At 34.9% G+C, this 23761-nt stretch overlaps 2 protein-coding genes across 4 annotated transcripts; one reads left to right on the top strand and one right to left on the bottom strand.

Annotated features, from left to right (window-relative positions):
• The first annotated feature begins 5553 nt into the window (after window positions 1-5553).
• On the top strand, window positions 5554-8278 carry LOC122017204 (probable protein phosphatase 2C 62). The gene is made up of 5 exons (XM_042574758.1): window positions 5554-5774; window positions 6344-6592; window positions 6704-6980; window positions 7656-7810; window positions 7950-8278. The coding sequence occupies exons 1-5, from the start codon at window positions 5742-5744 to the stop codon at window positions 8085-8087; spliced, it is 852 nt and encodes a 283-aa protein (XP_042430692.1). The 5' UTR covers window positions 5554-5741; the 3' UTR covers window positions 8088-8278.
• Window positions 8279-10052: 1774 nt separating this feature from the next.
• On the bottom strand, window positions 10053-20881 carry LOC122015299 (putative E3 ubiquitin-protein ligase RING1a). 3 transcript variants are annotated; one of them, XM_042572111.1, is made up of 10 exons: window positions 20660-20881; window positions 20496-20553; window positions 18813-18871; window positions 12112-12193; window positions 11859-11979; window positions 11721-11762; window positions 11097-11630; window positions 10898-11005; window positions 10607-10804; window positions 10053-10530 (listed from the first exon to the last, which is right to left on the bottom strand). In XM_042572111.1, the coding sequence occupies exons 1-10, from the start codon at window positions 20838-20840 to the stop codon at window positions 10498-10500; spliced, it is 1416 nt and encodes a 471-aa protein (XP_042428045.1). In that variant the 5' UTR covers window positions 20841-20881; the 3' UTR covers window positions 10053-10497. The 3 variants fall into 3 exon arrangements, with proteins under 3 accessions (XP_042428045.1, XP_042428046.1, XP_042428047.1); XM_042572112.1 differs by having other exon boundaries at window positions 20663-20880; XM_042572113.1 differs by lacking the exon at window positions 18813-18871 and having other exon boundaries at window positions 20663-20881.
• Window positions 20882-23761: the final 2880 nt, after the last annotated feature.

Below are 23761 nucleotides of genomic sequence, written 5' to 3'. Positions count from 1 at the left end.
AATAACGAATGTTAATTTTAAAATGAAAACAAATATATTAATATAATATATAAATACGGATGTCCTAATACCAGCTGTGACCATTAAATTATGCATTTACGAGGCGAAACATACTTCAGGATTTTGAATAGTATGAAATATTATTTTTAAATATTGAATCTGATGTGTGAAAAATATGATTTTTCCATTGATTTTATACCTCGTTTCCGGGTTGAGCGATCGATTTTTTATCAAAATTAAATAAATTATTTTTTTTAAACTAACCAAAATGAAACTTTTCAATAAAAATTAAACAAACTGGATTGGTAAAATAGTGATTAATTTAATTTTTATTGAATTAACCGAATTAATTTTGCCCATGATAAATTAGTCATGGTCAATCTCTAAGCTTAGATAAAGGAGAAGAGTTGTGTTAGGTTATCAATCAACGTTAAATTATGACAAATATTCAATAAATGAATCTATTAAATTATTGTGTCAATGCTAAGTTGTTCCCCAAAAGGAACGTATTATTGAGTCTGGCTGTAACGTTTCAATAAGTACTTTTACATCTTCAGAACTCGGGTGTAGAGCTAAATACGTAAGAGTTTGCGTTGTAGGGTCTGACGGTAACATATCAGCAAAGACTGCTACATCTTCATGAAAACTTGGGTGTATTGTTAAATAGACCAGAGTTTTCACACCATAGGCTAGATAAAAAGAAATATTCTATGAAAACTAATAGTCTAAGATTTGGAACATGAAACATAGAAACCTTTATTGGTAAATCAATGGAGGTAGTCAGTGGCGGATCCAGGAATTCAAGCATGGAGAGACGATTTTTACATGAAACAAGGGGCGGTATCCTCTATCTTCACCGATGGAACCCCATAATACTAGGGGTTCCATTGTACGCAAGGGGGAGGGGGGGGGGGGGGCGACCGCCGATGCCCCCCAATGATGGATTCGCCTCTGGAGGTAGTAGATACGATGATTAGGATAAAAATTAATATGTTATATGTACAAGAAATAAAATGGGTTGACGAGAAGGCAAAAATGATAGAGAACTTGAATTTTAAGTTATGGTACATAGAAAAAAAGTAAAATAAGAAATGAAGTGAGTACTATTGTAAATAATTCATTAAAGGATGAAGTTGTAGGAGCAGTTAGAAAATGAGATAGAATTATAACCCTTAAGATAATAGTGACAAAAGAAACTAGGAATATAATTAGCATATATGCACCGCAAATAGGATTAAATGAAGCTACCAAATTAAGATTTTTAGATGACCTAAATGAAATAATATAAAACATTCTGCCAAATGAAATGATTTTAATAAGAGGTGATCTAAATGAGCATGCCGAAGTGAAAAATGAGGAATATGAGAGGGTACATGGGAGTTATGAGTTTGGAGCGAAAAATTAAGAAGGAAAACTATATTATATATTACGATAACATATGCCCTTATATTAGCTAATATATTTTTTAAGATAAGTGAAGAACACTTGGTCAATTAATAAATCACTAATTGACTTTCTTATGGTTAGAAAGAGGGATAGAAAAATTTGTAAAGATTGCAAGGTCATCCCTAGAGAAAACTTAACTACCCAACATAGGTTAGTAGTATTTGATATACACCTCAAGCATAGTATCAATAGAAAAAAAATATATATAACTCTTAAAATTAAGTGGTAGAAGTTAAATGATAGGAAGCAAAATATATTTAAGGAGAAGGTAGGAGTACAAGCATTAGGTGAAATATACGATGACTCCAATATGACATGGGATAAGATGATATCAAAGTTGAAAATAGTAGCTAAGAGTGTACTCGATGAGTCAAAGGGACATGCACCGCTAAGTAAGAAATCTTGATGGTAGAATGAGAAAGTACAAGAGAAAGTAAAAAAAAAATGAACAACTTATAATGAATTATATATTTGTAAGAATGAGGAAAACTTAAGAAAATATATAATTGCCAAGAAAAATGCTAAGAAAATAGTGAACGAAGAAAAAAAATAAAATTTTTGAACGATTATATATCAAAAACTAAATATAAAAGAAGGGAAAAGAGACATTTATAAAATAGTTAAAGTGAGAGAAAGGAAGATAAGAAATATTATCCAAATAAAATGTGTTAAAGATGAATGACATAGGGTACTAGTAAATGATGAAAAAATAAAAGAGCCGTAGAAGAGATATTTTTATCAACTTTTTAATGAACGTTGAGATGACCAACTTAACTTAGATAATTTAAGTAAATTAAATAAGTATAGAAATATAAATTTTTATAATAGAATTCAAACTTCAGAAGTAGAACAAGCTTTAAATGAGATGTACAATGAAAAAGCTGTTGGACTAGATGATATTCCGATAGAGGTATAGAAGTGCCTAGAGAAACAAGGTAACTTACAAAATTATTTAACATGATATTGAAAATATAAAAAAATATTTGATCAATGGAAGGTAAGTACTCTAGTTCCCTTATATAAGAACAAGGGAGACGTACAAAATTATACAAACTATAGAGATATTAAATTAATGGGTCATACCATGAAACTTTGGGAAAGAGTAATAGAAAATAAATTAAGAAAGGAGACCACAGTGATTGAAAATTAATTTGGGTTTATGCTTGGAAGATCGACAATAGTAGCTATACATCTTCTTAAACAACTAATTGAAAATTATCAGAAGTAAAAATAAGATCTACACATGATATTCATTGACTTAGAAAAAGCTTATGATAGAATCCCAAGAGAAATTATATGGAGAATTCTAGAAAAGAGAGGTGTTAGCATAACCTACATTGAATTAATTAAGTATATGTATGATGATGTAACGACTAAAGTAAAAATGTTAGATGGAGTAACTAAAATATTTCCAATAAAGATAGGGTTGCATCAATGATAAACTCTAAGTTTTTATCTTTTTACATTAATTATAGACAAACTCACTGTACACATTCAAGACATAGTACCGTGATGCATGTTGTTTGTAGATGATATTATTTTGGTAGATGAAACATGTGAAAGAGTAAATGTTAAACTAGAATCTTGGTGAAAAACATTATAAGAGAAAAGTTTTAGATTTAGTAGAATAAAAACATAATATATGGAATTTAAGTTTAATAATATTAGATCTAATAAGACAATTATTAAGATAGAAGATGACGAGTTATCTGAAATTAATAGCTTTAAATATTTAGAATTATTTTTATAAAATGATGGAGGGATTGAGAGAGATGTCTTGCATATAATACAAGCAAGATGATTGAAATAGAGGAGAGCAACAAGTATTTTATGTGACCGTAAAGTACCTCTAAAACTTAAAGAAAAGTTTTATAAAATTACAGTTAGACTTGCTATATTATATGAAGTTGAATGTTGACCTATGATTCGAGCACATGAGCAGAAGATGAGAGTTGTAGAGATGAGAATGTTAAGATCAATGTGTAGACATACGAGGATGGACAAAATAAGATATAAGAGCATTAGAGAGAAAGTCAGAGTTGCATATATTGAGAAAAAACTCTAAGAGATATATTTGAGATGGTACGAGTATGTACTTAGATGACCAATAAATGCTCGAGTTAAGTGATGTGAAATAATGTCAAACACACAGATCAAATGAGGAAGAGGAAGATCAAAAAGGAATTTGGTTAGCAATAATAAAATAAAATAAAATTGATTTAAAATATAAATGATAATATAGTAGGGGATAGAGCTCAATGATATAAATAAATCCATATAGTTGACTTCACCTAGTAGAATAATATTTGGTTGTTGTTGTTGATACATTTTTCCAATTAACTTTTAAGTTGGTGACTTTGAGAACATGTGCTTGCTTATCATACTAGTGACAACTTTGAGAATGAAGTTGGATATTATCCGTCATCCAAATCTCTAGCAATTGTGATAGTTACAAAATGACTGAATTAATTGAAATAACTGATACTTTTTTAACAAAAAAATAAATTTTTTTGAAATAATCGAACTAAACTTTTAAATTTGGTTTGTTAATTCAGTTTAACTGAATTTTTGCTCATTCTAATTGCTCTACCTTGGCTTCATCTTTTTTTTTTTTTTTTGTATCTTATTAATCTTGAGATCAACTTCCTTTTTCAATGACTAGTTTTTTTTTTATACTTGAGCTTGAGGATGAGGAAACCGTCATGAACCGGTCACGTTGCTGACTAGAGTGGTCTTGATAGGTCGCTGGTGCCTTGTACTGCTTTGCCATCCCTCCTTAGTCCTCGTCCTACTAAATGGTAATGCTTTGCAAATGATCCGTCAAGTTTTTGAATTATTATCGGGCTTGATCATGTTTGTTGTATAAGAGACTCGGTAGAAGCGTCATCCTCTGCATTAAGGCGAGGACTGTGAATCAAGTTAGGGTTTGGGGCCACTGGCTATGTACCTTGAGCTCGTTCGCTCTGTTAGAGGTGGTCGTCGGTCGGTATTTTCATTCCATATCTGTTAGCTCCCTTCTCTTTCTTCTATTATTTGTATGTTTGATCTTCTCACAAAGGGAAGATGGTACAGTCCTTGATCTTTCTTCGTGGAAGGTTTCAATAGTTTTTATGGTCTTTTACGACCTGTTGAAGTTTCTTAGTGTCTTTGATCTTTCTCAAGTTCGTTATTGGCCTCCCTCGTTATCTAATCCTAGCTTCGCCCCTGCTGATAGAGTCTTCATGGATTTGGGAATAGGAGTAGATGGAGATTCCAACGTGACAAGAATAAGAGTAGACGGAGATTTCAACGTGGGAGAAAGGGCGGTGGATAGAGGCGGCAGAGCATGACATTCTAAAGCGACAAATGGAGACACCGACGTAGCACGAGAGAGCGATAGAACAAACATTAAAAAGACTTGTTATCGTATTGAATAGACAGTGAGAGATAGGGATGTTGAAAGAGAGCGTAGTAAATAAGAACATGTTTGGAAGATAAGGAAATTCTGAGTTAAGTTTAGGATTGACATTTTTTTCCGATTAGTAATAATCTATTAGTAACAGAAAAATAGATGGAATTAAAGGCGAGTAAAAGTTCGATTAAATCGAATTAACTAACTAGGTTCAGTTATTTTAAAAAATTAATTTTTTTAAAAAATAATTGATTAAATTCGATGCCGATTTTAAAATTTCTAATTCGATTAAACCGATTCAGTCCCCCTTTTGTGATTATCATAATCATTAGATATTTAAACGAGGGATAATATTTAATTTGTGATTTTATATAATCTTTAATTATAGTCCTAAATTTAAAAGGTAATGAAATTGAAATATATTATTGTTAAAAATTTTAATTAATTTGACGAAAAATCAAATTAACCATATTTTAAAGCTCATTCCAAGATTTTTTTAACTCAAGTAACTCAATTTTAAATATTAATTTATTATTTATTTTAAAAAAAATATGTATTATTCAGGTTCTTAATTTCATTAATTAAAAAAACCAATTTGGATAAGCGAGGGCCCCATAATTTATACGAAAATCTGTCGAATGGTGAATGGTGTCTCGAACGGAACTGGCAATCCGACGGTCGCCGGAGATTTTTGACACCTGTGTTCACCAATTGCGGCCACCGCCCTCGCACCAACCATCCGATCGGTTCTTCGTCACATCGCTCTCATCTCGAGCCCTAGAGATCAGAAAGGGCATCTTCAATCCACTTTATTATTGACATCGCCGCATCAAAGCTTCCATCTTTCCTTCTTTTTGTTGAAGAAATCGCGCTCGGGAGCGTTGGCAAGCCGCTGCCGGCAACAATGACAGGGAAGGAGATCTTGCACAAGATAAAGGTTCCTTTTCTTCTTCTTCTTCTTCTTCTTCTTCTTTTGGTTATCGCAAATTTGATTGCTTTGTCTAGAGCAGTGATCGATGGTCTCCTATTTGGTTTACGCATCATTTCTGATCTGATCGTGTCCCTCTTTTTAGCTTTTTTTTCCCCCTTAAGCTTTTGCATTGAATGCGTGTGTATTTCGTGGAGATCTAGGTCGTTGGGCTTTAGGAAATGAGAGTATGATTCGATTCTTTGTTGATACTAATCTGATAGATGCTGTTCTCTAGTTGTTTGTAGTAAGTCTGAAGAGAGTTCTAAATTGAGGTTTGAAGAAAATGCAACTATTTTCTGCCCAATAGCATTGAAAACTTGTTTAAAAGGCTTAAAATTCATGTTTGTGTCTTTGAAAAAATATAGTTTGGCATTATACTCCAGTTTTGTAGTACAAAACTTTGCAATTTAGATTCTTGAGGAGGCACCTGAAAATTTTCGTATGAAAAACATTTTTATCATTGCATTTCATTTGGAGGTTTTAAAGTTTTTGTTGTTGCAAGTGTGGTTTACATAAAGGGGATGTGATTCTCTCAGGCCAAGGCCGGGTTTGCATCATCCTCAGATACCGGCAAGGGCAAGTGTAAAGTCTCAGGAAGAAGCATCAGGCATGGCTATCACTTGGTGAAAGGGAAATCGAGTCATCCAATGGAGGATTATCTAGTGGCAGAATTTAAGAAAGTCAATCACAATGAATTGGGTCTATTTGCAGTTTTTGATGGCCATTTGGGCCATTCAGTTGCTGATTACCTACGTGCTCATCTTTTTGAGAACATACTGAAGGAGGTAATTTGTTTCTTTGTCGTTATTGCGCATAGACATTTGGAGATTTTGCAAATTTGTTGTTCATAACAAGAAAGTTTTAATAACGTCTTGTAAAAGTTATGTTCCATGCAGCCTGAATTTTTCAGTGATATAGAAACTGCAATAAGGAAAGCTTATGATAGAACCGACAACAAGATATTGGAGAAAACTGCTGAATTGGGTAGAGGTGGTTCTACTGCAGTCACTGCTATATTAATCAATGGTTCGAGGCTTGTGGTGGCGAATGTTGGAGATTCACGTGCAGTTCTTTCCAAGAATGGTGTAGCTATACAACTTTCTGTTGATCACGAACCGAGCATGGACCGAGAAATGGTCGAAGAAAAGGGTGGTTTTGTGTCGAACATTCCTGGTAAGCTGTGCTTTATTTTTATTTAGTTGTTGAAGATTTACTTGAGAAATATTGCAGATTTTTATACTTCTGAAATTACTGAATTACTTTTATAGATACATGATCCCATTACCTTTGGCTCAATTAAGGGTATATTAGGTAACCAAAAATTTAACATTGTTAAGATCAATGGACAATAATTAAGAGATCACTAACATGTACTATTCGTTGAGGAAAGGAAACTTATTAAGAGAGAGAAGAATGACAATTAATGTGGAGAAGACGGAAAGTGTGTTTTTTGTTATTTACGCACTGAATAGAGGTGTATAGAACTGTAAGTTCTGTTACTATATTTTTGCTTGTAGATTATTAAACAATGAAGTTTGAAAAAGGAAAGTACTCAGATTTTGCTGCTTTTAGTTTGATGATTTGTTTACTTACTAAAATAAACTAGTTTTGCATAAGAAGTTGATACTTTTAGTGCTAGCCTGTTAGTTCGCCACTGCATCTGCATCTCCAGCTGATCAGTTATATTAGGTTTTGTAAAATATATATCCTAACTAAATTTCTTCGTCATGAACCATAAGTTCATTTGAGCGAATGTTAAGAGCTCTAGACTTTGCGTATGAGAAATTTCTTGTTTACTTTGGAATCAAAGAGTGTATTATCCTTAAAAAGATAAATATACGGTTTCAGGAGATGTACCGCGTGTGGATGGGCAGCTGGCTGTGACGAGAGCATTCGGAGATGGGAGCTTGAAGAAGCACCTGAGTTCGGAACCCCACGTTGTCGACGAAACTGTAGATGATGATACAGAGTTTCTAATCCTGGCTAGTGATGGCTTATGGAAGGTAATGAACTCAACCAAAATGATTCTTAGTGACTTTAATCATAATGTATGTGCTTCATATTGGTTATGTAGAATCAAGAACATCATCTCCTTCAAAAGATTGACAGAATAAAAATCTTTTTAATGTTTTGTTTCGCCAGGTTATGTCGAACCAAGAGGCAGTGGATTTCATCAAAGAGGCAAAGGATCCTCAAACAGCTGCCAAGAATTTGACAGAGGAAGCTGTTGCAAGGAAGAGCAAAGATGATATTTCTTGCATTGTAGTTAAATTCAACTAAAAGTAAACAAAAAAAAAAAAATAATGTTTCAGTTCTATACAAATACTGCTCTCTCGTTGAATTTAGTTTGTGTTTGCTGGTTTGGCTTGATTTTCTGCAATAAGTTAAACAAAAATGGCATGTAAAATGATGGATTGTAGAATATTGTAGATGAAGATACTATATGCCAGTGATATTTATTGTTATTAAAATAATATTTGTAAATGAATTTTTTATTTTAATGAAATATTTAGATACAAGAAAGTAGAAATGTTTGATATGAAGGTTATAATGGTCAAAATCTTTGTTTCCCAGAAATAAAAGTAAGATAGTTTATTTTTTATTAAAAAAATAATTTTGATCTAAAATCTATTCCTGAGCTTTTTTGTAAAATAGTTTGCTTTACATAATCAAGCATACTTTAGAAATAGAAATATTTTTTAAGTAAAAAAATAATTATAAGGACAGCTTTTGATAATTTAAAATTATTAGTGGTGTATTTTGGCAAATTGCCCTTAACTAATATTCTTCCAAAAAATCATCTTCACTTTGGTTTAGTATTCAATCGATATTCTTCCTGTCTTTTCGCTTCTCTCCTTCGACCTTTCTTTTCGCTTCTCTCTTCTTCGACACATTGGATTTCGCCTCTCTCCTTCGACTTTTCTTTTCGCTTCTCTCTTCTTCGATACATTGGATTTCGTCTCTCCTTCGACCCATTGGATGACTCATCTTATCACTCTCAACCTTTGATATTGAAAATCGATCAAATTCAATATCAAATTTAACTTTTGATCCTATCCAAAATCAATCAAGCTTAACCTTTGATCTTATCTGAAATCAATGAAACTGAACCGTGAGTTAGTTTCAAAGTTGATCAGAAAAAGACCTTGAACCAGGAGAGCATGTAGGACCGAGAAGAAGTAATATTAGTAAGTAGATCAGGGGTCTCTAGTGTAATCATTCCAACGCTCAGTGAAGTGGAGAAAAATACAAGAAGATGGACGGTAAAAGAATATGAGATGAGTTGGAGGTAAAACAAAGCACTTGCGTCTATGGGGGAGGGACCCTTCTATAATACTTTTGTAATCCCCATATCAATTAAATGTCACATTAGAATAAGAGATATATCAAATTCGTGTATTTTTATTGTATTTTACAATCCCATCACTCATACGTTATTTATATCTCGTATTATGTACAAAGACATGGTCCCACGTGCCTCTGATGACAATTTCAAGTGCAACAATAATTATGAAATGAGCTTCTGAGTTGGAAGATCCATAGACTGATGGATCTGCTAATATACATGCTCATCTTATAGGGAGTTGAAGGGTGCTTAACTTCGGGAGTCGGAAATCAGATTGGTAAGATGTAGAGGAGTAGAGTCTCGTGAATCAGAGATCTGATTGGGACGTTATAATAGAGGAGGACCCCATCACATGAGTTGGAGATCTGATCGAATGGTGATATCTGATGTCCCAATCAACCATTCTCTTGGGTTGACTTATCTTTGACTTTGACTATCCTATTAACTAGAAGATTTACTTTCTGATTCTAAGTGGGAACACTTATGTATCTGCCGCATCAACCTTCTTGCAAATGGATGAGATGCTATCCAAAAGTATGTTTGGTTTGCATTGAGCAAACTAAGAACAAATGAATAGCAAATGATTAGATATCGCTAAGATTTGTATATTAAAATAGAAGCAAGATCGGATGGTACATTTGGAGAAGCGAACTAGATCTATCGATCGAGTTTTTAGCTTTTGCATTTTGTATCCGGATATGAAATGTTTATAGTCGATCCGAGTTTGAACCGCTCGACAGCTAAGGAAAGATCATGGAGACGACTCCCTTATGTTCCGCATTGTCATCTCTAGAAAGAAGATTTTCATGACAAAGGGGGCATTTCCAATTTTAAAGGGTAATTTTTTTTTAAACTAAATTATTATATGAAAAGTCAACTACTTGGACAATAAGGATCTCTGGTAAAATAACAACCACCATAACGACAATTCGAATTGCAACAAATTACAAATCAGCTATATCTCACTATCGTCGAACTCTATGCAATATTTCTTCCATAGACTGTTAAATCACAACTGTGAAGAGCAACACAGATTCAATAGCGAAACAACTCGTCGAGAATCATTCTCAGAAATGTTTTGTAACAAAGTGAAGAATACCAATTGAAAGTAGAGATTCCTTTTACGAGACAATTTTGAAGACCTTTGAAGGTAATCGGTAGGATCATGTTAATTCTTGAACACTAACAAGACCTACTTTCACCCATCTTTGATGAAATCCTGAAGCTATTGCCATGAGCGAAGCCAATCCTCCTGAAATCTTGTCTGTATAATATATACATCCCGAGAGATTAGATTGGACGCCGTTGAATTCAGGAAATAAATGAAGAACTGTTGAGCCCTTTCTATGTTTGTATTCCCGTATGGTAGATCAAAACCTGAACGGTGAAGATGAACTTAAGAAGTGGAGTTACATCATGAGAAACTAATCGACTGTCAGTTGCAATAACTCACCAACTCCCCTTTGATGAGGAAGGAATTGTACAAGGTTAAAAGTGATTCTTGCTCTTCTAACTTTTGCAAGCCTGAAAATAGTTCGCTACTAGCTGTATCCATGGAACTCGATTGGTTGGTTGCAGAGGCTCCACATTCCAGTGTTCTCGTATATATCTGAACTTCTTCAGATGGAATTGATGTCTGAAGAGCAATATACTGCGCACAAGAACCCACAATTATCGTCTTCCATATCAAGAATTACACAAGTATTTCAGGTATTGAAATGGTAGAGGAGAAACAGAAACTCACGTTGCAGAGGTGTCTAATTGATAATGTCGGTCGGCAACAAAGATTCAGCTGTTCCAAATTTGGTACTCTCTCTTTGTCCAAAGGAACCAAGGTCAGATACACATCGAGCTAAAAAAAAAATTTAGATAAAGATATAGCTTTTGAGAAATTCACAACCTAAGGTACAAGAAAAATGATAGTGTTCTTACTGTTATTGTACCTCATCGTCATTGTCATCTAGACTTCGGAGATAGTCCACCAATTTGGTTATTCGCCCACCCTTGATCATCCGACCATTTAAGCCGCTCATATTACCATGTCTAGTTTGGCTACGTGCGCCATTCTTACCCCATGCAAGAATATCTCTGCTCCCTGCTTGCAAAGATGTTCCAATGTGTTCTCTGTTAGCTTCATTATCAACATTATCATCGCTGCCAGCACCCGCATTGATTTTGGCAGGGGAGGATCGTGGCGTGCTCCACCTCTTGCGTCTTTTTTTGGGCCTTCTATCAGGAGAGGGCTCATCTGCAGATGAATCATTGTTTACTATATCATTTGCATTTGCTTCGTCGTCATCATCATCATCTGAGCTTGCAGCTGTAGCATCACGACCGCAGCTACCACCTCTCCCATAGTTGCGATAACTTCCCTGTGATCTTCTAACAAAAGCTGCAGCTGTGGATTTTGCTGTTGATTTTCTCTTACCAACAGCCTCAGATTGTCGTCGAAATATCTCAGCTATGGATTCTTGTAGCTGTCACGGGAAAAAAAGTCAACTATAAGGTATGGAGCTTAAAAAATTAATAACTTATTGTTGCCATAGTCTCTTCGAATAAGAATGTACCTTCTTGTTCCGGTACATCTCTTCTTCGTGAAAAGATAGCTCCTAAAGCCAAAGGTTTGACAGAGTGAAGTAACCATTCTCAGCAAAAGGGAACTGCATAAAGTACCTGATGTACAAACAAAAGTCAGAATCACTTACCTCTTCCTCATATTTATCAATATCTGGGTACAAAGCTGCAATCAGCGCATCATAATTTGGATCATCTCTTAAAGATCGTCGACTCGCACAATGAGTACGACATGCTGGACATTCATTGTTCCTGAATGAATAAGATCATCTCAACTTAGTTTGAGTGCAAGAACCATCCAAGCTAGTTATATTAGTTCAGAACCAGTTAGAGTGGATTTTACTCCAGTATAAGCTCAAAAAGTAAACAATTTTTGAAGCATACCCCAGCCGCATTGATTTGTCGATGCATGCCCTGCAAAACCGGTGCAAGCATTCCATGACCGTCCTCGTTTTCCTGATTATACCTGGAAAATAAAAGACTTCAGTAAATCTGAAGGACAAACTTCTCATCAGAGGGACTGTAGGAATGTGTGGAAACATTCATTGTCACGATAAGAAGAAGCAGAAACACAGTTAAGGATAACAAGAAGCCATAAGGGTTACCAACATCATAATCATCCAACCATGTTTGCCCCAGGGACAACAAAGCTCTATGAAAGGCTACTAACAAAAGGGCAGCCTGATGCACAAATCTTCCACCAATATGGGATCTCAAAAAAGGGTCTATTGTACGCAGTTTTACTCTGCTTTGCAAGAGGTTGTGTTTGAGACTCGAACTCGTGACCTCTAGATTACACGGCAACAACTTTAGGATTGCGCCAATGCTCCCCTTCATGCAAGGCCACTAACCAAATCAATTTCTATGTACATAGTGCTTTCTATGTACAAGTGCCACTCCTTGTGTGCGGCGCTATATCATTAGGCGGCCTTATGGACATTCCACTCCGATTTGGTATTTGTCCGGACATGACAAGTGGTAGCCATGTGCAATAGGTTGCTGTATATCCCTTTCGCTCCATATACATATTTACCTTTTATCAAAAAAAAAAAACCTAACCAAATCCATTTAATTGTTTTTAATTATATTGAATAGAGTTTTGTTTGATTTACCTCTAATGCTTCCACCCCAATTGATTCAACTCATCTATTGCTGAATAGATGAACAACACTTTATTTCCAATCAACTTTCTATTGCATTCTTGGATGGATTAGACTGGCCAAAAGTTCACTAACCATCTATATCCTCACTTTGTCCTATTAATCCCTTTTTCACAACATCCACCTTCACATAATTTACCTCTCTGGGTTTTGTTATATTTTTTTTCTCATTCTTGTTGCTTTTAGTGAGTAGCATATATGGTTTCATTTACTTCATGTATTTTTCTGATTTTCAACCGGTAGTGACGAGCCAATTTATTATTTCTGACGTCGGGATAGCGATTATCCTACAACTAAAGAGAAGGGAAGAATTGAGAAGACAAGAAGAGAAACCATTATCCTCTAGATTTTTTTGAAAAAGAAAATTTTATTTAATATTCGAAGATAATTCCTCAATCAGCTAAACAGAGGTTTATATAAACTGCATAACCCAAATAAAGGAAAGAAATTCTAATATATGGATTACAATTCCTAACTTGTAAAGAAAGGAAAAAAATTCTAAAAGAAAAGAAAAATTATTAACAAACTCACAATCATAAAATTCCTAAACGGACTCAAAATATAAAAAGATAGAAATTACCAAAAATACATAAAATATCAAAAAGTACCTTAAATATCAAAAGAATTAAACTTATCAAAAATAATGATAAAAGTCTTGGGATCCTCCTGCACAATCACTGTGGGTTGAAAGAACTCGTCATCGAGTTTAGAGTAGTTTCAGGTGGTAGCCAAGAGAAAGATTATCTGATACCAAATCGGCAAAATTTACTAGCAATTGTTAGACTTTGAAAATCCTTGTCAATCCAAATGACGAATATAGTTGTACTAGAACTCTATTGACATCGTTCATTAAAATTTTGAAATTAGGTATATTCATTTGTTCAATGTCTTATCTTGAGATTACCAAACTCACTATGATTATTTTTAATCACCAAGCATATACTCACCTTTCCCGACAAATTTAAGTTGTAAAAATCTTTGAAATCACTAGTGCAAATCCCATGCAATATCTTGCTTTCAAAGAATGACGACAATGCTGGTAACAACTATCGCAAGGGTACTCCAGGAGGAAGATCTTCTGGGATAAATTCAGCACAGTCTGAAAATAGTTGATGCACCTCGTCAACTCCATCATCATTGTAAATCAGTTCGCAAATCTCTTCAGTCTTGCTTCTAGGTCTTCCTCAATCAATTGCTTGATATAATTTGATAAAAGGTTCAGAATTACCTTGTTGGACAGAATATGAATATGGAATGAATAAATGATCATAATCAAGCACTTTGTCCGCTCCATAATCGTCATATACCGACTCGCTAATAACCTCAGTCTCGTCTCCAATTTGAGATCGAGATTCCTCTTCAATTACAGCATCTTCCACCACTTGCAGCATGTTAGGTTCATCAACTTCTTTTAGTTCAATTTCCTCTTCTAAACCATCTTCAAATCCGTCCAGGTCACCTCGGGTGTTGAAGTTATCACTCTCCATAGTGAAGTCTAATCCTCCTTGAACAAAGTTTGAGTATAATCGAAGAGAAGAAATTGACTTTTCATCTTCTCCCAATCCTTGATCTTGGTTTTGTCTTGCCTGTCTCGTGAATATTGTAAGTGCTCCTATCACAATGATGCTCGACCCTTGAGTCTGATGGTAATCAGCTTCACCTTCATCTGATCCAGAATTTACTTATAATCGAAGAACCACTCCACTTTATTGATCCAATCAATAAAATTATGTTTGTGATGTACTAGAAAATTCGGGTAGATCAACTCGAAATCCGAGGTCTCCATATCAATCTTTTCGACCATGTACCTCGTGATCTTTAAAATTTCGCGTCACCACCGCTACACGCTGGGTTAAATTTATGACTTTGCATCAGTAAATTCTCAATCTCATCTTGGGCGCTACGACTACGGTATGAGGCTTCCTCAACCGGAACCTACCTGACACATCAATGATCATGACCACAACGACCTTCCATTGGATTCGACGCTCGACTTTCTCATTCGGAACCTGACTGTTCTGATACTAACACCGAGCAGGATAGCGATTATACTGCAGACTGAAGAGAAGGGGGAATTGAGGAGAAGACAAGAAAAGAACCGCTGGCCTCTAGATTTTTTCGCAAAAGAAAATTTTATTTAATATTTGAGGACAATTCTATATAGACTGCAAGACTACAAACCCTGAAACCCAAATAAATAAAAGAAATTTCATATATGGACTACAATTCCTAACTTGCAAAAAAAGAAAAGAAACTCTAAAAGAAAGGAAAAAATATTAATAGACCCACAATTCTAAAATTTCTAAACGGACTCAAAATATAAAAATTCAAAAGATAAAATTACCAAAAATACCTAAAATACCTAAAAGACCTAAAATACCAAAAGAATTAAAATTACCAAAAATAATAATAAAAATCTTCAGATCCTCTTGCATCAATTTTAATCTAACTTAATGTCCATAGGAATAAAGTAAAGGAGAAGCTGACCTGTTAAGTTTATCTCTAGATTAATCCATATATAAAAATTTGATAAAATGGGAAGGGAAGAGATCAATTAACTAAAAAATGTGATAATCATAAAGATATTTTGTCAATGGTTTGGAACAAGACTGCATGGTTGCAAAAGCCTTACAAGAAAGAGAGTTATATCAAGTATCAACAATATTCATTTGTTTCCTACATTAGAATGAGTAAAAAAGAATTGCTAAATATGAAGAGTGAGGAATTTGATGAGTTGAGAAAATACATGATGATTATGCTTCCTAAAAGATTGTTAATGTTGCCTGTTAATTTATGATTTTTTGCATAAATATTACATGTTTTTTCAAATTGGTAAGCATAGAAGTTTGACTAGTACAGTACATCCATATGATTCCCGTATTGGTTGTAAAATGATCTTGTAAAAAAAATCATGCCAATTTGATCAATATTTGATCTGGTATGACCATGGTTTGAAATATAGTTTCAAGCTAGGTGCAGATGTTGTGTTGGGCTGATGGAAGATTCATCATAGTTGCTCATGGAAGCTCAATCCCGGTTGTTAGATCAGGTGCCAATGTGGTAAATGGGGTGAACACCACTTATCTACAATGTTAGTGTTCTATAGAAAAAACACAACAGAAAGTAAAGAACACAATAAAAGCACACAGATACGCAATGATTTAACATGGATTGGCAACCTCCCAAGGTTCCTCCATCCACGGTCTATGATGCTTTAGGTGGATCACTCTCAAATGTCACTATCTTTCTTTCTCCTCTTCAGTTAAGCACCAAAAGTGGAAAAACCTCTTAAATATTAGGGTGCAAGATTTGCAAAATATAAGAACAAATAAATAATTTTATGCTAGAAAATAGAGAATTGCTACTTTTGCAGCTACCTCAACTCCTTTTATAGCCTTCTTATTGAATTTAAACTTTTCTATTATCCTGCTGATGTGACAGCCATTAGTTGACTGTTGGCTTATCATTAGTCAATTGATCCCAACATCTTATCTGAATCCTATCGTTGCTTCTTCCATCTTCAGCTTCATTTGAATCAGTCCTAGACCATCAATTGATTGCCCAGTCAACTATCCTATCCTACGACTATTCAGTCGACTAGCAAACATTCTATGAGTTTGCCGAATGATGAGTCACATGAGAGTTAATCGTCAATCAACTATTCCAACCACAATACCCCAAACTAATTGGATCATCAGTCCACCTGGCAAATTACAATACCCCGAAACACTTAGGGTATTGAGTTTTTTCATCACCACTTATCAAATCTCCAACCATCATACGATTGACAACCCTAACTTCGACTATATCTATGGTCGAGTTTGCTTAAATTGTCATCTATCCTTGTCCCATGTACACAAGTCACTCCACTTGCATCTCTCATGGAATCTTTCCAAGTCTTAAGGTCTTCTCCCATCAAGTTACTCATCTTTCATATGCACTGAGCTCCTAGCTCCTCTTCGTGTCATCCTTCATGCCTTCGCTTACATAGTTCTTCCTTCAGCTCTATACTGCTCTGATGCTCCTTATCCCGCGATCCCTTGGATGCTTGTGTCATCCTTTTTCAATCTCCATGGACCTTGTCTTGTAATCCCTCAAATGTCTGCGCCATCCTTCTCTAATCTCCACAGACCTCGTCTTGCGGTCTTTCAAATGGTCACACCTAAGGTTTAAAATTTCAACCCGTGCCGAGGTTTTGGTCTTGGACCGGAACGATACAGTTTCAGTACCGTATCGTGTCGTGCCGATATAGTTCAAGTATTTTTTAAATATAAAATATATTAATAAAAAAATAAAATATTTAACATAAATATTTTAAAAAATATATAAAAAATAATCTTAAAAAAAGAAAAGGATGTGAAAATAGATAAATAAATAAATAAAATTTTTATTACATTTTCTAAATTAAAATAAATGAAATATAAAATTAATTAGATAATTTTATTAGGGTTTAATAAAATCTCTTTATATTATCTCCATCATAGCTAGGAGTTGATTAAAATAGTTAATCTAAGTTTAATTAAAAAAATCCGAAATTTGACATCACTGTGAGCTCACGTGACTTCGGCGCTACCGCGGGGTTGCGCAACCCTGCACCAAGGTCGCGGGGATTGCGTGCCTCCTTTGGCGCGACTGCGGTAGTCATGAGACCCCTCTACAGTGGCTATAGGGTGGCGCGACGCCTCCGAGGCGGCGGTAGAAGGGTTATGCGACCCCTCCGCTGCTGTTGCGGGGTTGAGCGACCCCTTCACTGCGGCCACAGGGTCGCGCAACATGTTCCTCGTAAGTCTGGTGCCGAGGTCGTGCCGGTGTCGATCGCCAGGCGAAACAAGATGTTTCGTCCGTTTCGACCGTCTCGGCACGACACTTTAAACCATGGCCATACCATCCTCTAATCTCCACAAACCTCATCCTACAATCTCGTGTCATTCTTCTTTGATCTCTATGGACCTTGAGCCATCAAGCCATCAAGCAGGCCATGCCAAGTCAACTGTATACATAGTAGATCTTACACAATTTCACACACATATTAAATAAATCAACAAATCTAACTTAAACCCTTTGTCTAACCCATCAAAAAACTTAACTGCATAAATGCAGTAATGGAAAAGTTCTTGTATTTGCATTTTCTTTTTTACATAATCTTTATATTATAGATGTGAATTTTTTTGAAGGGGAGCCTTGGCGCAACGGTAAAGTTGTTGCTATTTGATCAAAAGGTCACGGTTCGAATCCTAGAAATAACCTCTTACAAAAAGCAAGGTAAGACTGCGTACAATGAATCCTTCCCTGGGACCATGCATGGCGGGAGCTTTGTGCACCGGACTGCCCTTTTTTTTTATCTATAAGAGAATAGTGTTAAGTAATTTGTTAATATGCACCATGCAGTTTTATTGACTGCATTTAAAATTTAACTCACTTGCCAAATAAAAGTAGCTGTTGCACCTCTTCAATTCAATTAGTATTGTAGACCAACCAATGAGTTTTTTGTTGACATGGGTGAATTTGTGCACGAAGCTCCTGCTTCGATACCATGTGAAAGTGATTGGCTAATCACTTATCACAAAAGCTCGAGCACTATGAAAGGAACAAACTTAGTATATTTACATTCTTAACAAATAGCCAAAGAGAACATGCAGAAATAAATAGGAGAGAGTTCAGAAGCATAAACTTAACGTAATATTCCACATAATCTAATTTGTTTCATCTTTAACTACCGAATATGCAACATTGGGATATTTTTCAAGTTACTAGAAAATAAATATGAAGATTTTGAATTGAAAATGTATGTTAATTATGAAGCTAAAGGCAACTACATAAGTAGTATAACATGCAGATAAAATCTTAAAAGCTAGAATTTCCCTGAAGCAATCAACAATCAAGGTGACATGTACCACTATTAAACTTTGGATCAAGTGGGCATACCTAAACAGATAGGGCATTGTACCTCTTTGCGTATGTCTGCTAATTTCACTACGACAAATCTGTAAACCAAGGGGCCAGAATCATATTCCATGTAGGCAGCATATTTTCTTTAAATGCTAAAGCATACCAACCTCTGAAGGAGAAGTAAAGATAACACGGAAAGAAAATAAAGTTAAGATGAAATTTTTTACTAAATTAAAGTTTGAATGAGAAAGTATCGCCAAATTCAGTCAAGGAAAAAGGTACACAATCAGCACAAGGCAGGAATTCTTTGTAGATGAATGGATTTATAAATTTGTCGATAAAAATTTTAAGCATCATTTTGAATTGAAGCTGAAAAACCTTTGTCAAAATTGTAAGATAGATCATGGATTTGAACGAGGTCAATCTATAGACTCCAAACAAGAATATATAATTACTTTTGTACACTTATGGATTTGAACACATTGTTTCAAAATTCAGCATTAGTTCAGGAACTTAGATCTATCAAAAAGTGTTAGCAAAGTGAAAATTGAATTTCCATCAAGATAGTATGTCCAGAATAATAGATAACAGCATCAGCCAAGCAAGAAGTTGCTTAACTTGCTACAAGAATATTCAATAGAACATTTAAGTCACTCTGGCATCTCTCATAATATGTCAATAATATTATTAGCAAACTATACTCAGTGTGCTACTATATGGTATCATAGTAAATGCCTAAGAACCATAGTTTTCATGTGTCCAAACCAAGAATTAACGATAATTCCATATTGTGAATGGTTTTCTAGCTTACAAATCTAGGTTGAAAAGAATCTAAGTCGAGTAATCTGCTCCACAAACTCAACCCAGATAGATATAACTGAATTGATCACATTCAATGCCAGATAATGCTACAAAGAGAGGGAATCTAAAAAGACCTCCACAGACCATCAGAATGATCTAAGAGTGTCAAAAATTGTAATAACCTTAAAATTGACATCCAAAAGATACCAACACATACATAGGCTGCACAAGTAAACTCAGGTCAAGCATTTGTTTCTCTTTTCTATATCTTGTAATTTGAAGTGATGGATTGCCCCACGGAGTTAGGAAGTGATATAAGAATTACTCAGATTAGCTACCTGTTACCTGTATATGATGCCAAGGGATTTTAGATTATTGATTACAGCGATTCAATTCTTATAACAAGTATATTGTCAAGGAATTCAACCTACCTAGCTACCATTTTTGCGAATCTCCCTTTTCTAAGGTTGAAGTTCACAGCATTATAGCAATTTACAGGGGTTACGGGACAACCAGGAGCGAGCTAACGTTGGGGCTGCTGCAAGTAACAAGGAGAAGGTCGCATTCGATACTTGGATGTGCAAGAATCATCAGTCACAGATAACCAATAACAATTGGCGTGTTATCGTAAACATTTTTACTCTTTAGCATACACGTAAGAATCAAGGTTCCAATTCCCAACTCTGCTAGCTCAAACTAACGATGCCCGCCTAGTCGCAACCATAACCAAATATCGTCAGAGAACATGAAGGTAACACGATCGAACGGAAGACAAATCCCTTGACGAGATCAGATCTACTGAGCTGGCAAGCGTTCGCCGGCGACGGGTCAAAAAGCGAACGCCACCAAGACCATCCCGAATCCACGAAACCAAAGAGAGAACGAGATAACTAAACGACAAGGAAAAGAGGCACTTACTCATCCGCGTAGTCCTCATCATCTTCCGACTCGCTGTCGCCACCTTCCCCCTCGCAACCTGCGTAGCCAAACAAACGCCGCCCGCGCGGCATCCCAAGGTTGAGATTCCTCGACCAGAATAAAAAATCTGACAGAGAGAAGGCGGGAGGAGGCGTGGCCACCACTACCATCCTGTTCCTGAGGCAGATTGGAGGGCGATTTCTCCTCCTCCTTAACCGCCGTTACCACGGCTTCCTCTTCCTCATCCTCCTGCTGCTGCAGCTGCGAAGGGGGCTCCGGAGGGGCGTCATCGGAGGGCAGAGGCGGCGGCGGCGGAGGAGGCATCGGGCGCTTTTGGGCAGGCATTTCGATCGGAAGCGACGAGATAGAGAGGCGCAGAGAAGCGAGGCGTCCCAAGCTAAATACGACCTCCCGTTCTCAGTATGTATACGTATGCATACGTATATGTCTACACATTTTCCCGTATTTTTCATGTATTGTTTCTCTTGCGCAAATTTACAAATACGCCATTCATTTATAATCAAATTTATAAATAGACTGATTAGAATTAAATAACTGATTAGCATAAGGAGTTTTAACTGAAATTACAAAAAAAAAAATATAATTATACATTTAATATTAATAATTAAAATTGGACTTGACTCGGCCCACTAGCCAAGCATGACCTAGGCTTGTGGGCCACAACCGTCCCACAGGCCAAGCATGGCCTAGTCTTGTTTATTTTAATTATTAATATTCACCTATTCACTAAGAAAATTTATTTTAAAAGCTAATGTTTTTTTTTGGTTTCATATAGCAAAATAATTTAGAGAGTTTAATTAATTTTAAACCATCTAAAAAATATTTTGTAAAATATATTAATTCATATAATTTTTATTAATATAAATAACATGGTACAACGCCGAGTATAAAGATGGGCTTTCTTCAATATATTTAAGCACTTTCCTTATAGTTGAGCTAAGCATCAAAGGGCAAGAACGGCGGTGATGATGTTAATGGCGATTCAAACTTTGCCTTTTAACAACCACTAAGGATGGTCCCTCGAGTTGTAGCTACATGCCTAGTTTGAGAAGCTTGAGGAGCGAAACACCATCGAAATTGATCTAATTTCTCGTTAACAATACGAACATGGCATTGCTAGAAAGTGGGAAGGCGGCAAGCTAACACTCACCCGTCGAAAGGAAAGAAGTCGTTCTATGTTCAAGGTTTCGCTTCCTTTTGTAGCAACAAGATACATGAATTACTAGTTTACGAATAAGCCACAATCTCGAAATGCAAAAGGCTAACATATTTGATGGTTTGCAAATCATCGTGTGATTTTATCTAATGTTTGAACAAAAAGGAATCCATTGATTGTCTCCATGGGTGTGATGCGATGCTAAAATACTTAGAACACTATCAGAAAAAAGTCAATTAATGATGGAATAATTGGTCGTTAATCTATCTGTGAATAGTAACCGATTATTTACGTCACCATAAAATTAGACATTGACTGTCATTTAATGACGGAATTTTAGTTCTGTCGTCATGACTAGTGACGGATTTAAATTGTCTATCGCTAATATTAGCAACGGAATATAAATTTCATCATCAAATATAGCGAAGAATATTAACAGTTCGTCGTTAATATTAAAGACGGAATATTTAATTCGGTCGCTAAACGTAATTATGGACAATTTAAATCTATCGCATTTAGTGATGAAACTAAAATTCCATTGTTATATTCGGAGTTATTATTTCGTCATAACTTTAGCGACGGAGGATTTGATTTCATCTCTAATCTTAGCGACAGAAATTATAACTCTGTCGTTTATTAGCGACGAATATTTAATAGTCTATTGTTAATTAAAGATGGACTATTAAATATCCAGTGCTAAATACCTGTCTTTAAATAGTGATGGAACATTAAATATATGTTACTAAATATTTAATATTTTGTCGCTAAATTTTATAAAATTTTTGGCAGAACCTCCTCGTTTTCACATTTTCCCTTTTACATATAGAACCAAATAATACACAATCACAAAGAATGGTTTTCACAACATATTCACATTCACAACACAACACAACATCCAATCTAACACATTCACAACACAAATGATACAAAAACCACACCTCAATTGTATAAATCCATATATTTACAAACATAGTAACATATGATACAAACCATACTTATCCAAACTAAATTCAACAAGTTTTCAAATTCAATCCCAACATATCAAATAAAATCCAAAAAAGATAAATATCTCAAATTTAATTAATAAACTTCTGAATCTAATAAATTCAAATACATTATCAGTGATAATAAAAACTGTCAATCTCACTCTAAAACTAGCCAGTATTATCCAATTTTATAGAAAATATAATATAATATGTTATTAATAAAATAAGGAAAAACTAGTTATACATCATTAAAATTATGATTAAAAAAATTGAATTTAAACTAAATAAGATGAACATTATAATAAAAAAATTATCTAAACAATTATTTTACACACTTGAATACTAGTTTGGATATCTATTGATGGTGAGATATAGAATAGATCTACAATGCTCCTGAAAAGATCTAATACAATTAGAGATATATCTAATATGAAAATTAATAGATCTATTTTGCATGTTTAATAAGTATAAAAAAAGTTAAAGGTCAACACACCTTTCAGTTAGCTATTGATCAGTATTGTGGGGGTCCTGAGAGTCCTGAGTCGCCTAAGAGTCAAAATGATGCAGTGTTTGAGTCATTCAAACCATAAATTCTTGCATTTCCTATCCAATTTGCTCATATCTCATTTGGGCTTGCCGAGACTATGTAAATTCTTGCTTTAATGTTAAGAGTTGATTCGTCAAATCTTGGTTTTCTTACACTAAGGCTTCTACTCTAGTAGATGATCCATTGGGACGATCCCTGACCTTAGGAGTCGTTAAACAATCATATACAACTCTCGCCCGGGACCCAAGACCATAGAGGGTGAAGGTCTTTTTCCTTCCACCCACCACATCATAATATATCTTATTTAACTGGTTAGTGGATAAAGTCTACGCCTCATATCCCTCTGTAGTAGGTTGAGACGCATGTGTAACTCTAGTAGTTATTTCTTCTTATTTAAATAAAAATATATATTCATATAAGATATACAATTAGAAGAGCTAATCATTATTAACGTTTAAAGATATTTGAGCTTATATTCTTACATCTAATGTTGACTATTGATGATCAACAAATATGTCATCTTTTATCTTGCATGTCTTGATAAATACCTCCCAAT

This window comes from Zingiber officinale, chromosome 8B, assembly GCF_018446385.1.
Source record: "Zingiber officinale cultivar Zhangliang chromosome 8B, Zo_v1.1, whole genome shotgun sequence".
Classification (NCBI taxonomy): domain Eukaryota; kingdom Viridiplantae; phylum Streptophyta; class Magnoliopsida; order Zingiberales; family Zingiberaceae; genus Zingiber; species Zingiber officinale.
This window is presented reverse-complemented; position numbering and strand designations above follow the sequence as displayed.